The sequence below is a fragment of the Pleurodeles waltl genome, chromosome 8 (genome assembly GCF_031143425.1).
Source record: "Pleurodeles waltl isolate 20211129_DDA chromosome 8, aPleWal1.hap1.20221129, whole genome shotgun sequence".
Classification (NCBI taxonomy): domain Eukaryota; kingdom Metazoa; phylum Chordata; class Amphibia; order Caudata; family Salamandridae; genus Pleurodeles; species Pleurodeles waltl.
The window spans coordinates 1,432,979,641-1,432,993,900 of NC_090447.1; the positions used below are offsets into that span (position 1 = coordinate 1,432,979,641).

At 42.8% G+C, this 14,260-nt stretch overlaps 1 protein-coding gene across 1 annotated transcript in view; it reads right to left on the reverse strand.

Moving 5' to 3' along the window:
* BRWD1 (bromodomain and WD repeat domain containing 1) overlaps nucleotides 1-14,260 on the reverse strand; it is a 1,722,898-nt gene that overhangs the window by 1,699,361 nt on the left and 9,277 nt on the right. Inside the window, exon 5 of the mRNA XM_069202575.1 lies at nucleotides 6,487-6,637. Coding sequence (XP_069058676.1) covers nucleotides 6,487-6,637 — 151 coding nt within the window. The remainder of the gene's footprint in view (nucleotides 1-6,486; nucleotides 6,638-14,260) is intronic.

Genomic DNA, 14,260 nt, shown 5'->3' on the forward strand with positions numbered 1-14,260 from the left:
TGTAGGTACCTACCTGCCCTACCAATAACCCACTTTCCAACACACATATAAAGGATTCATACTTGTATTTATGATTCATCAATGCAAAGCATTTATTTTCAGGGGCAGCACTGCAAGAAAATGTAGTGAACATTGAGCTCAGCTTGCAATACAGACTGTGGTTTCAGTACAAAAACATGTACAAGTTTACAAAATTTAACATTTCAAGTCTACTTATAATGCTCACCAATTACAAGCAGAATTACATGAAGATTGGTTATCTTATGCTTTCAAACTAAAATGCACATGTAAACGATTTCAAGTTGAAAAATGTGTTTTGCTAAAGTGTTACAATTTAGGAACCATTTCTCTGAGGCATCTCTTAGTAAAACATGCTTGATGTATGCCCATAGTTAAAATAAAATTAGGAGGAATCAGTGAAAACAGAAAGAACAGCATGGAAATGTTAGGGGGACAATTCTTAAAGAAAGACACAAAAGTGCACTTGCAAATATATGTTCTTATATTGGTACATAGGTAGGAGTTTCAGGAATTCACAAAAGTTTAAGGTACGCCTGGAAATGTTTGAGTACCATTTTCACATGAGCAAATATACACGTTAAATTCAAATCCCGGTCAGTTCACTTAGCCTTTCATTCTGGAGGTCAAGAACAGAAGTACCATTGTTGATTTTTTATTTTTCAGTGTCAAAAGATTTGCACTTTACAAATAACATTTCATTTGTTCATGGGAAAGTGTGCTGAGCAACTCTGTTCCCACCGCTTCCCTACTCCATAAAAAATAAGTTGCACACCTCCCCTGGTCAGGAGTAAAATTCCAACATTTTCTACTATAGGAGGAGACTAGATGAGTTTGTGAATGCCCTTTGACATGCAAGTTAATAGTTGTGCACAGAATCAACAGTCCATTCCAAAATAAGAACTACTGCTTCCCACCTACACTAGCTCCTGTACAGATTGACAGACATGTTGGACAATCGGAGCCTTGCTAGAATCCAAATCCGGATATAAAATGAAGTATAATCAGAGGCTCTTATCAAAGCTCTGATATCATGAAAAGGCTGCCATAATTTGTCACCTCACTGAATGGTAGAAAAAGGGACAAGGGATTTATTTTTATAGGAGCAGTGGATTTCGGAAGCATTGAATTTACTGAGAAGGTAGAGGTTTTACAAAATTCCACACCTATGCGCTCCCACTCCACTGATTTATAACTCCTATTTCTCAACTGCTTTAAATGCGAACCAGCTTTCTAAATGGGCTTGTGGAGAATGTAGAACTCCATTTGACCTATTCAGCATGGGGAAATTAATTTCAATGAAGAACGCAGCCAAGAAGCTGATATTGCAGAACTGAACTAAATGCAATGTTAGTCGTTAATAGAAAGACACTATATCCTCGACCAGCCCAATTTGGCAGCCTCCTTCTGTTCTTTCATGCCCTTTGAACAATTGATACAAATTTCTCAAGTGCCAACGGACTGATAGCCCACACATACCAAACACTACGGAAGAGAAGGGAACTCCACTTTTCAACAAAGATGGCAAAAAGACCTAAGGGAAGGAGGTTACCAACATAAAATGGAAAGAGCTCTGGATTAATATTGTAAAGATTTTCATACTGTGGCTCGTGCAACCGAAAGTGCTAGTGGCATTTCAACACTGCCTTTTCGAATCATGTTTCCCTGCCCAGCCACATAAACGCTGGAGATGCCAGAAAGAAAGAGGAATCTTCCTGCACATCTTATGGAGTGATCCAGGATTTCTGGAATAAGATCTTGGGTCACATAAAAAGGTACCCCCCTAGGTTGTCCTGCCCCAGCTGACCCAAAACTAATATTGCTTGGAATGAGACCTAGCAACCTAGAGAGAATGACATCCTATGACTAGATATGGCAGGGGCATTGAAACAGAACATTACCCCTTTTCTGGAGTAAAGGTATAACCCACCAGCATTGTGTTTTAACGGATCGTGGCCTACAACGGCTCTGGAACCAATCACATAATAAAAACAGTACGCCAACATTTTGGAAACCATTTCAGACTACTTTTCAAGACTGGAGCACAACTGATTTAATTCCTCCACCCTACAGTTATTCACTATCTCAGAAGATACATTGAGTGGGGGGGGGGGGGGGGGGGGGGGGGAAATTCTGGAGATAGATGTTGGTTACTAAAGATACGTCCCTCTTCTATCAACACCCATACCAAAACAAGATTAACAATTCTCAAACAGAGGTAAAACGGACTTAACCATGGCAAGTATTCTATGGGGCGACCTCACCAGCTCTCTCTCAAGCTCTAGTCATCTGAGAGGGTAGGGAAGAATAGCTAACATTTTGAAATGTTCTCAGTGGGTGCTTTATCAATGCCTCATAGCACTGGAAGGTGTGTCTGTTTAACTGTACAATAAAGCACAAATGGATCACCAAATGTAATAATACTAATGAGATTTTTCAATGACCATTATTTGAAAACAAAATGTAAAGTTTTCGAAGAAAGGGAGGGGTGACATTTGGAGAACCAAGACGTTTCTTCTTTTTTAACCTAAACTCGGAAAAAGTTATTTTAAAAAAAAATCCCTTATCTATTGAAAAGGCTGAGATATCTGTGGAGTTACTGGAATCTGCACTCTGTAATCCAGATAACAACAATTCCAGTGAAGCAACAGATGGTAAATGAATGGTTTAAGGCAAAGCTGAGTCCATGTGATTACTGAAGTAATGTCTTGTTTAATCCTGTATTCTGAGCCAACCCCTTGCCAGAATATGGGGATATTGTCAGAGTATGACAGTTGTTCTCTCTCTCTTAAAAAGGCAAATTCTTCTTGCCACAGGTGTGTTAAAAAAAAAAAACACAACAACAAAGAAAACCACACACCACTCACACACACAGCCACCTATCAGTTTTGAATATTTCTACAATAAAGTTTCTTGCAATAGCAGATTTCTTCAGATTTATTACGAATTTTAAGTCTTTTAATCTGTTGCACTCTTTCTTGTCCTATTCCACCTTGGAAAGAGGGGCAGAGATTAATCAGTCATCTAAATAAAGATGCATTTCATATCCTCCAACTGCCAGAATGTTTGTAAATATTCTGGAAGTGACAACAGGCTGCTGGGAAGAACTCAAAAGTGGATGCGATTGGAAAACATAGGATATCTCAAAAGGTGCTGATAATTCTTGACAGTGATATGGAAATAAAAATCTTCTAAAACCAGCATCACCCTCAAGTCGCCCGGAAAGACTGATCTTATTATCAGTTGGCGAATTATCATTGTGACTTTCTGCTACCTGGTCAACAGGTTGAGCCATCAGAGACAGAATAGTGCAGAGTTTTTTAGGGCTGCATATCCAAAAACAGCATAGAATAGACTTCTTGTTCACGCTTGTACAGAAATACTGGAGTTGCTGCTCCTTTTCATCAACAATAGTTCAATTCCCTCTTGCAAGGCTTGACAACATAGAGGTGATCTTGGAAAAAGGATTATTAAAAACTAAGGCTTTGGTGGAGGTTTAGGAAATCAAAAGAATAGATAGCAAGGAGTATTTTTCACAAACGTTTCCCCAATAGGATAAATCTGTTTGATTCTTCCTCCTACCGGAATCAGGGATTTTTAGGCATAATCATGCTTTCGGGTTTTGTTGTGATGCCTGGATTTGTTGGCAATTCAGCCCCTCTAACCTTGGGCCCTGTCTTGAAAGGATCATATAGCATCCTGAAAGATTTGAACTTATAAAGTGTTTCATTCATGTAGTTATTCTAAAAATCTGCAACATATTTTTTCTCTTCTGATGTCTACTGGACTACCTCATTGAGTTTTGTGCCAAAAGGTTTTTGACAGAAAATGTAAGATCAAAAGATTTTTGTTACTATCAAGCTTCCACAATTTCAGATATAAATGTCATCTAGCAGCAATCAATGCTTCCACTGAGGTTGCCAAAGACCATATCAAATATACATACAACAACGTTCACAATGGTTTCACTTAACACAAAAGTAGTGGACTTTTGAGCAAAAGAGATCTAACTCCTCACAATTAATGTAGCTCTAATATTACACTAGCAATATGGCTAGAATAATACACAAAGCTAACTTAGATGTACAAGTTTTTAATTCACATGTGACTCAGTTAAAATAAAAGGGTGCTTAGTGTGACAAATGATTAAACAGTGAACAACAGGTAAACACAAGAACAAATGACTTAACTTAAAATTAGGGCAGTTTGTTGTAGACTTGACAACATTTAAATCCTGGTAATAATTTTCAAAGTCTTCACCAGGACTGAAATAGTTGAGGGGACAACTTGTATTTAGTAATCTTGGAATAGGCAACTGTAAAATGATAAACCTTAGATGATGCTTCTAAATGCCATGACAAAGTAAAAAGATACTTAATAATGCTTTAAACCAGGTCAGGACAATCCACTCTGAAAACATGCCTAGCCCACTCAGACGGCATGCATTTGAAGGAGCCGTGAACGTCACCATCAGTGTTGGTAAGGGAATCAAATCAAGCAACATGCCTGAAAGAGCACGGCAAAGGTTCCATTAAATCTAAAGAGGAAGGATCTTCTCCTTTTTGTTTCTGACCATACAGTGAATGAAAACCATTCAGTAATGTTTGCGCAGCACATGCCGTGAAAGCAGCACCTTATCCACAGGAAACTTTGATTTACTGAATTACCCTTTTTTTTTTTGCACAAAAATTGATTTTCACTCTTACGTACAGGTGGAGAATTTCTAGCAGGCACATTGTATTTGGTGTAAAAGTATCTACTACTCTTATTTGTGCAAATACCGCCTCCAGATTTGCCTATTGAACATAGTTTGCTTTATAATGAGCTCCTCTTCTTCATAAACATCTTTTGTTGTTTGATTACAAGGAAGTTCAGTTCGCTGTAACGCTGTTGTTACTGTTGCAGTAATTATGTCTCACAAATCAGCTTTGGAGATGAAAATATTATCTCCATTATCCCGATATAGCTCAGGTTCCAAGCGGTGCTGCTTTGCAGCACACTTCTTCACTCCTGCTGTTTTAGATTCCTGCAAAAGCAGGGAGTTCCTTTAACATCCATTGCCTGGTAACAGCCAAGGTCCTCAATAAAGCTTCCTAACAACAAGGGCAGGTGACTATAAGAAACGCATGACCTATTCCTTTAATAAAGAAATGTGCTCACTAGCTACCAAACCTTCAACATCGCCAGACCCTGTAGCAGACCACCCACTTCAGCTTTCGTACTGGAGCTTGGCAAACATGGAGCCTTGCTTTTCATATTCTTTATCCCAGTTTAGCAGGGATATCAACCATACCAACAGAAAGAAAACAAAATGAAAACAAGTGTATTCATACTATAATTACTTACTGCCACATGGTGTATGGGAAACCTGTCTGAATTGAGACAGTACCAAAAGCAGGACGTGCTTGAACAAAGAAAGGACAGTTTACAAGAGGCGGTCTCATATCCTCAGAAAGAGAGAAATAGTTCTAAAAATTAAGCTATTCTTTAGTATGGCAACAGTTGCAAGGCCAGAGACTAACTCATGTAACATAAGGACTGGGAGGCAATAGACGATGAGGTAATCTGACTGTAAAAATAAAATATATGAGTAACACAATAAAGAGACCTGCTGAGCTAATCAGTGCTGACAGCATACTACAACCTATAAAAAATGTGAATCTATCCCTCACACATCACACCACTAAGCGGCACATCCCATAAAATTATAAATGCACTTCAATGGTCTCACACATGAGATTGGAACACTTCCCACAGAGGCTAAAAGCAAATACAGCACACTTCAAACCACAAACCCACATGGGATTGCATTCTACCCATGTGGATACGTTACAAATCTGCATTAAAAGCAACCATGACTTAAAAATATAGTGTCTTTGGCCTTTCTATTGAATTACCCCTAGCCTTAAATTCCACCCTATGCATGCTGAGTATAGTATACTGTAAGTTGCATGACTGTCTGCCTTTTCTTTTATAGTAGTTCTGCAAAATTGTCAACACATCATTTCAAAGATCCTGACTTCTCCTTTAAAAACATACCCCGGAAACTAACAATACTTACTCGCTCTAGCCTATCTATTCATCCCACAAACCAACTGTATAAAGTTACACACTCCCCACTAATGATCACAACTAACTCCTATTAATATAATCTACCATAAAGAAACTGGCGTACAAGCATGGACTGGTTTCCTTGGGCATGCAAGAGTAATCCCAATAACCAATACCCACTACCCACTAGATTAACAACTAGCCTTGGTTTCCAGAGTAGATTGCTACTTGCCATAAAGCTCGTCAAAATTACAATACAACATCACTGTTAAATCAGCCAGGTAGTATACAATAGTAAAGGGTATCAACTATTACCCCGAAATTAGAGCACCGTGGTTTTCACTTCTGTAAGCAATGTTACAGTCACACAAGTTCGGCACAACAAACGTTAATGAAAAATCTTGTAAGACTCAGTACCTTTTGATGTACGTAGCAAAGACTGCTTTCCTGCTCCAAGTAATGAATTTGCTCCCAAAATGCTGGGTGGAATTTCTTTATCCAGTAGAGGACAAATACGCCGGCATATTTGTAACAAGTGACCAGGAGCCACATGTTTGTGGGATAACACCTGATTTCAAAAAACAAAAAAAAACAAAAAAGGAAGACAATAAGCAAAATTCACATAAAGTGACTGTATCCCCCAAAAAAAAGACACACAAGGCAATGAAGAAATGCTTGACAAATAACCTAAACTACTGGTAGTCAAACACTGGGTAACATCCAGAACCATTGTGTTTTATCCACTGTGATACTCTAGACCAAGGGTACTCAAAGTACGGCCGCGGGCCTCATGTGGCCCCTCTGACCTTTACATGCGGCCCCTGGGGCAACAGGAGCACTGGGCAGCTGTTTGCTCGACTCCGCTAACAAATATTAAATACACACACAATCATTTATTTCAAACTTAATTGGTGCTAAAGGAAGTAACTAGGGACTCCTGCACTTAACTTTAGAAACACCTTCATGTTTAAAGACATCTTGCAGCATAAGTGTAAGACAGTCTCTTCAATATTAATTAAGTGCATTTAGTTAATATGCAGAACCTTTTCGCCTTAGTACAAATTTATTTCCTCAGTGCATTGAGATGTATTCCTTTTATAGTGATAGTTTTCAAACATAAATTTGGAAACATTAATTATTTCCCTTACCCTGAGAACACCACCAATAGTAAACTAAAGAGGCAAGTCACTTGGTATGTGCACTTTATGTATGATAGGAACCCAGGCCACCCATAAACAACATTATAGTTTATTAAATCAAACATAGAAGCAGGTTTTGTGCAGCGCACACCATGAATCATATTTCGAGATCTTAAATGTGATAATGCAGAAAAAGGACAGAAAGTGACAATAAACAATTGCCTAGGATCACACAATTTGGCAAAGTGGGTAAGCCGGGATTCATTCCAGGTTTTCTGGTTTCCCATTGTTTATTTCAGCCACCAGATGTATATCCTTTGCTTCCCCTACACCTACCTTGCCACCAATCCCCCTAGTCACCCCACCCGACTGCCACCTCCCTGGCATCAATGCGGCCCCCAGGCACGTCACAGACCAAACTTTTTGGCCCCTGGGAAAATGTTTGCGAGTACCCATGCTCTAGACAAAGATTCACCTTGGGCAAATCAATACTGACCTAGCTCCTCATGTACCAGATGAGGCACTGTTCTGCAAGGTAGCATGTCACCCTATTTAGAGCGGTTGCCAGAGGTTTAATCTATTTTCAAGCATTGCTCCAATGACTTATTATATGTTTGATATACTCAAAAAGCAGCTGCACTAGATTTAACTTGCAATCTTTAAGTATTTAGAAATTACACAGCACTTACGAAAATCAACCTAACATTTTCCCTAATCAATTTTATGTTTAAAATTGACATATTAACACCCTTGCCCAGATTTTAAAAACTAAATGAACACAAGATGTTTGTTTCGGAGTTGCTACATCCGACCACATCACAAGGTGCATGTTGCACTTTAACCCCTTCGCTGCCAGGCCTTTTCCCCCTCCTGTGCCAGGCCTTTTTTTGGCTATTTGGGGCAGTTCGCACTTAGGCCGTCATAACTTTTTGTTCCCATAAGCTAGCCAAGCCAAATTTGTGTCCTTTTTTCCCCCAACATCCTAGGGATTCTAGATGTACCCAGACTTTGTGGGTTCCCCTGAAGGAGGCCAAGAAATTAGCCGAAATACAGTGAAAATTTCGTTTTTTTTTTTTAAATGGGAAAAAGGGGTGTAGGAGGCTGGACTGGCTTGTAGTGAGTACCAAGGGGTACTTGCACCTTGCACCAGGCCCAGTTATCCCTTATTAGTGTATAGGGTGTCTAGCAGCTTAGGCTGATAGATAATGGTAGCTTAGCAGAGCAGCTTAGGCTGAACTAGGAGACGTGTGAAGCTACTACAGTACCACAAGTGTCACTTGCACAATATCATAAGAAAACACAATACACAGTTATACTAAAAATAAAGGTACTTTATTTTTATGACAATATGCCAAAGTATCTTAGAGTGTACCCTCAGTGAGAGGATAGGAAATATACACAAGATATATATACACACAATAGCAAAAATATGCAGTATAGTCTTAGAAAACAGTGCAAACAATGTATAGTCACAATAGGATGCAATGGGGAAACATAGGGATAGGGGCAACACAAACCATATACTCCAAAAGTGGAATGCGAACCACGAATGGACCCCAAACCTATGTGACCTTGTAGAGGGTCGCTGGGACTATTAGAAAATAGTGAGAGTTAGAAAAATAACCCTCCCCAAGACCCTGAAAAGTGAGTGCAAAGTGCACTAGAGTTCCCCTAAGGACAAAGAAGTCGTGTTAGAGGAATAATGCAGGAAAGACACAAACCAACAATGCAACAACTGTGGATTTCCAATCTAGGGTACCTGTGGAACAAGGGGACCAAGTCCAAAAGTCACAAGCAAGTCGGAGATGGGCATATGCCCAGGAAATGCCAGCTGTGGATGCAAAGAAGCTTCTACTGGACAGAAGAAGCTGAGGTTTCTGCAGGAACGAAAAGGGCTAGAGACTTCCCCTTTGGTGGACGGATCCCTCTCGCCGTGGAGAGTCGTGCAGAAGTGTTTTCCCGCCGAAAGTACGCCAACAAGCCTTGCTAGCTGCAAATCGTGCGGTTAGCGTTTTTGGACGCTGCTGTGGACCAGGAGGGACCAGGAGGTCGCAAATTGGACCAGGAGGTAGAGGGGACGTCGAGCAAGACAAGGAGCCCTCTCAGCAGCAGGTAGCACCCGGAGAAGTGCCAGAAACAGGCACTACGAGGATGCGTGAAACAGTGCTCACCCGAAGTCGCACAAAGAAGTCCCACGTCGCCGGAGAACAACTTAGGAGGTCGTGCAATGCAGGTTAGAGTGCCGTGGACCCAGGCTGGACTGTGCACAAAGGATTTCCGCCGGAAGTGCACGGAGGCCGGAGTAGCTGCAAAAGTCGCGGTTCCCAGCAATGCAGTCTAGCGAGGTGAGGCAAGGACTTACCCTCCACCAAACTTGGACTGAAGAGTCACTGGACTGTGGGGGCCACTTGGACAGAGTTGCTGGATTCGAGGGACCTCGCTCGTCGTGCTGAGAGGAGACCCAAGGGACCGGTAATGCAGCTTTTTGGTGCCTGCGGTTGCAGGGGGAAGATTCCGTCGACCCACGGGAGATTTCTTCGGAGCTTCTAGTGCAGAGAGGAGGCAGACTACCCCCACAGCATGCACCACCAGGAAAACAGTCGAGAAGGCGGCAGGATCAGCGTTACAGAGTTGCAGTAGTCGTCTTTGCTACTATGTTGCAGTTTTGCAGGCTTCCAGCGCGGTCAGCGGTCGATTCCTTGGCAGAAGGTGAAGAGAGAGATGCAGAGGAACTCGGATGAGCTCTTGCATTCGTTATCTAAAGTTTCCCCAGAGACAGAGACCCTAAATAGCCAGAAAAGAGGGTTTGGCTACTTAGGAGAGAGTATAGGCTAGCAACACCTGAAGGAGCCTATCACAAGGAGTCTCTGACGTCACCTGGTGGCACTGGCCACTCAGAGCAGTCCAGTGTGCCAGCAGCACCTCTGTTTCCAAGATGGCAGAGGTCTGGAGCACACTGGAGGAGCTCTGGACACCTCCCAGGGGAGGTGCAGGTCAGGGGAGTGGTCACTCCCCTTTCCTTTGTCCAGTTTCGCGCCAGAGCAGGGCTAAGGGGTCCCCTGAACCGGTGTAGACTGGCTTATGCAGAATTGGGCACATCTGTGCCCAAGAAAGCATTTCCAGAGGCTGGGGGAGGCTACTCCTCCCCTGCCTTCACACCATTTTCCAAAGGGAGAGGGTGTCACACCCTCTCTCAGAGGAAGTTCTTTGTTCTGCCATCCTGGGCCAGGCCTGGCTGGACCCCAGGAGGGCAGATGCCTGTCTGAGGGGTTTGGCAGCAGCAGCAGCTGCAGTGAAACCCCAGGAAGGGCAGTTTGGCAGTACCAGGGTCTGTGCTACAGACCACTGGGATCGTGCCAACTATGCCAGGATGGCATAGAGGGGGCAATTCCATGATCATAGACATGTTACATGGCCATATTCGGAGTTACCATTGTGAAGCTACATATAGGTAGTGACCTATATGTAGTGCACGCGTGTAATGGTGTCCCCGCACTCACAAAGTCAGGGAAATTGGCCCTGAACAATGTGGGGGCACCTTGGCTAGTGCCAGGGTGCCCTCACACTAAGTAACTTTGCACCTAACCTTTACCAGGTAAAGGTTAGACATATAGGTGACTTATAAGTTACTTAAGTGCAGTGTAAAATGGCTGTGAAATAACGTGGACGTTATTTCACTCAGGCTGCAGTGGCAGGCCTGTGTAAGAATTGTCAGAGCTCCCTATGGGTGGCAAAAGAAATGCTGCAGCCCATAGGGATCTCCTGGAACCCCAATACCCTGGGTACCTCAGTACCATATACTAGGGAATTATAAGGGTGTTCCAGTAAGCCAATGTAAATTGGTAAAATTGGTCACTAGCCTGTTAGTGACAATTTAGAAAGAAATGAGAGAGCATAACCACTGAGGTTCTGGTTAGCAGAGCCTCAGTGAGACAGTTAGTCACTACACAGGTAACACATTCAGGCACACTTATGAGCACTGGGGCCCTGGGTTACCAGGGTCCCAGTGACACATACAACTAAAACAACATATATACAGTGAAAAATGGGGGTAACATGCCAGGCAAGATGGTACTTTCCTACAAGGGGCTGCAGAAGAAGGCTTGTGTTTTTTTTCCCCTGACAATGGCATCAACAAAGGGTTTGCGGTGCTAAAATCACCAGATTCCCAGCTTTCAGGAACACGCAGACTTGAATCAGAAAACCCAATTTGTCAACACAAATTTGGCATTTTACTGGGACATACCCAATTTTTACGATTTTTTGTGCTTTCAGCCTCCTTCCAGTTAGTGACAGAAATGGGCGTGAAACCAATGCTGGATCCCAGAAACCTAAACATTTCTGAAAAGTAGACACAATTCTGAATTCAGCAAGGGGTCATTTGTGTAGTTCCTACAAGGGTTTCCTACAGAAAATAACAACTGAAAAATAAAATATTGAAATTGAGGTTAAAAAAAAAAAAAAAAGCCATTTTTCTCCACGTTTTACTCTGTAACTTTGTCCTGCAATGTCAGATTTTTTAAAGCAATATACCGTTACATCTGCTGGACTCTTCTGGTTGCGGAGATATATAGGGCTTGTAGGTTCATCAAGAACCCTAGGTACCCAGAGCCAATAAATGAGCTGCACCCTGCAGTGGGTTTTCATTCTATACCGGGTATACAGCAATTCATTTGCTGAAATATAAAGAGTGAAAAATAGCTATCAAGAAAACCTTTGTATTTCCAAAATGGGCACAAGATAAGGTGTTGAGGAGCAGTGGTTATTTGCACATCTCTGAATTCCGGGGTGCCCATACTAGCATGTGAATTACAGGGCATTTCTCAAATAGACGTCTTTTTTACACACATATTTGGAAGGAAAAAATGTAGAGAAAGACAAGGGGCAATAACACTTGTTTTGGTATTCTATGTTCCCCCAAGTCTCCCGATAAAAATGATACCTCACTTGTGTGGGTAGGCCTAGCGCCCGCCACAGGAAATACCCCAAAATACAACGTGGACACATCACAATTTTTGACAGAAAACAGAGGTGTTTTTTTGCAAAGTGCCAACCTGTAGATTTTGGCCTCTAGCTCAGCCGGCACCTGGGGAAACCTACCAAACCTGTGCATTTGTGAAAACTAGAGACCTAGGGGAATCCAAGATGGGGTGACTTGTGGGGCTCTGACCAGGTTCTGTTACCCAGAATCCTTTGCAAACCTCAAAATTTGGCTAAAAAATAAATAAAAATAAAAAAAACACACACATTTTCCTCACATTTCGGTGACAGAAAGTTCTGGAATCTGAGGGGAGCCACAAATCTCCTTCCACCCAGCGTTCCCAAGTCTCCCGATAAAAATGATACCTCACTTGTGTGGGTAGGCCTAGCACCCACGAAAGGAAATGGCCCAAAACACAACGTGGACACATCACATTATTTCACAGAAAACAGGTGTTTTTTGCAAAGTGCCTACCTGTGGATTTTGGCCTCTAGCTCAGCCGGCCCCTGGGGTGGGGGAAGAAATGGTCAAATAAATATGCCCCCCCAAACCCCTGGGGAGCGACCCTTGCCTACGGGGTCACTCCCCCTGCGTGACATTGGCACAAAAAAAAAAAAAAAGAAAAGAAAAAAAAAAAGATCCCCGGTGCCTAGTTGTTTCTGTCCCCCTTGGGGACAGATTTACCTAAAATCGGCCGATTTGCCCCAAAGGGGGGCAGAAATGGTCTAAATACAATTTGCGCCCCAGGGGAGAGACCCTTGCCTAATAGGTCGCTCCCATCTCTAAAAAACAAAAGAAAACAACAAAAGAAATTGCCCTGCCGTCTAAAGGTTTCTGCCCCGCTATTAATAGGCCGATCTGCCCCCGGGGGAGGACAGAAATGGCCTAAAATAAATTTGCCCCCCCAACCCCGTGACCCCTCCCCCCCAGAAACTACCCTTGCCTACAGGGACGCTCCCCTTTTTTTAAATTCACGAAGAAAAAAACTAAAAACTCCCTGGTGTCTAGTGGTTTCTGTCCCCCTTGGGGGCAGATTAGCCTCATAAAAATAGGCCAATCTGCATGTAATTTGCCCCCTAGGGGAGCGACCCTTGCCTAAGGGGTCGCTCCCCACCTCTAAAAAAAAAAAAAATGATCCCTGGTGCCTAGAGGTTTCTGCCCCCCGGGGGCAGATCGGCCTAATAATAGGCAGAAAAGGCCTTAAAAAAAAAATGCCCCCCTGGGAGCGACCCTTGCCCAAAGGGTCGCTCCCCTCATGCCAGTTTCAAATAAAAATAAAATCCCTGGTGTCTAGTGGCCGTTTCAAAAGCCGGATTGCTTTACAATCCGGCTTTTGAAACACTGAGAGAGACTTCAAAGGGAAGGAAATTAATTTCCTTCCCTTTGAAGCCTCTCCGGCCTCCTCCTCGTGATCGGAAGAGAAATGCTTTACATTTCTCTTCTGAGCGCGCTGGAAGCAGAGCTTCCAGCGCGAAGGAGGAGGCCTCTGTCACAATCAGTGTGCCATGCGCGCTGACGTCACTGGGGGGGTAGGGGGTGGGGATGGGGGTGAAAGGGGAAGGGATTACCCTTCCATCCACGACTGGGGGTGTGGGGGGCCCATGGGGGGGGGGGGGGGAGCGCCCGGTTCCCGGGTGCAGGATGAGGTGATCTCGTCCAAGGCACCCGGGAACCGGTGCCTTGGAGGAGATCACCCCGTCCAAGGCACCGTAGGAGTTAAGAGGTGTAGCTATAATTCAAGGCAAATTATTTTTCAGTTAGGAGAAAAACATGTTGCTTCTGAGATAAAAGAACAAAAAGGCAAACATCACTGTTACAAACCCAGGCTGTGCAGTAGCCACATAGAATGTCCAAATGCCAGTGAGTTATATCTTGTCACAAAGTGCATCATTATATCAGGAATAATTTAAAAAAATAAAATTAAAAAAAAACGCCTCTGTGGTTTTTCTAACAATTTATCAATTGAGCTACATGGTCTATGTACTGTGCACATACTGCTTAAAACTCAACGCAAGTAAACTAAAAGATTCACTTGCAGAGAACGTAATTTGTCCAATGGCCCAGTACAGCT